The sequence below is a fragment of the Octopus bimaculoides genome, chromosome 23, assembly GCF_001194135.2.
Source record: "Octopus bimaculoides isolate UCB-OBI-ISO-001 chromosome 23, ASM119413v2, whole genome shotgun sequence".
NCBI lineage: Eukaryota > Metazoa > Mollusca > Cephalopoda > Octopoda > Octopodidae > Octopus > Octopus bimaculoides.
In genome coordinates this window covers 29,749,121-29,749,639 of record NC_069003.1, presented here as the reverse complement: position 1 = coordinate 29,749,639, position 519 = coordinate 29,749,121, and the positions used below count along the sequence as shown (strand labels likewise).

At 44.9% G+C, this 519-nt stretch overlaps 1 protein-coding gene across 4 annotated transcripts in view; it reads left to right on the top strand.

The window, feature by feature from the left end:
- Positions 1–513, top strand: part of LOC106869930 (protein EFR3 homolog A) — a 77,992-nt gene extending 77,479 nt beyond the window's left edge. For all 4 annotated transcript variants that reach the window (XM_052976065.1, XM_052976064.1, XM_052976062.1 and 1 more), the window contains one exon: positions 123–513. In XM_052976065.1, coding sequence (XP_052832025.1) covers positions 123–269 — 147 coding nt within the window. In that variant the 3' untranslated portion in view covers positions 270–513. The remainder of the gene's footprint in view (positions 1–122) is intronic.
- The last annotated feature ends 6 nt before the right edge of the window (positions 514–519 follow it).

The following is a 519-nucleotide window of genomic DNA, read 5'->3' as shown; positions in this document are numbered from 1 at the left end:
CACACAGCCACTCTCTCTCAATTTCTTTTCAAACTACTCTTACTTCACTCACCCTCGCTTGTCCCATATCTGTCTCGACTTGACTCACACCCTCTCTTTTTCGTTCTTTCTTTCTTTTGCAGTCCAACCAGTTCCACAACAAGCTTAACGAAATCCTGGATCTTGTGTCTAATCCACCTGAAAGTCCATCATCCACCACCAATCTCAGTTCACCCGATCCTGCAGTTGCTGTCTTCTCTATGCAGATTCCAGACCTCTATGTCTACTGATCTGCTTTGCGTCTCTTTTTCATTGTTTCCTCCAAGCAATGAACCAGTGATTTGGTGGCGAGGGGTGTGGGGGGCTAGGAGCTGGTGAACATGTGTACCTCTTCGTTTTTACTGATGTGTGCGTGTGTGTATGCATGGTAGTGCATGTGTGAGATGCCACCTGTGAATATCTATACATGTGAATCTATTAAGTTTATGCATGCCTACCAATGAGTGTACGTGCTGCGTGAATCTGTATATGTATGCTCAT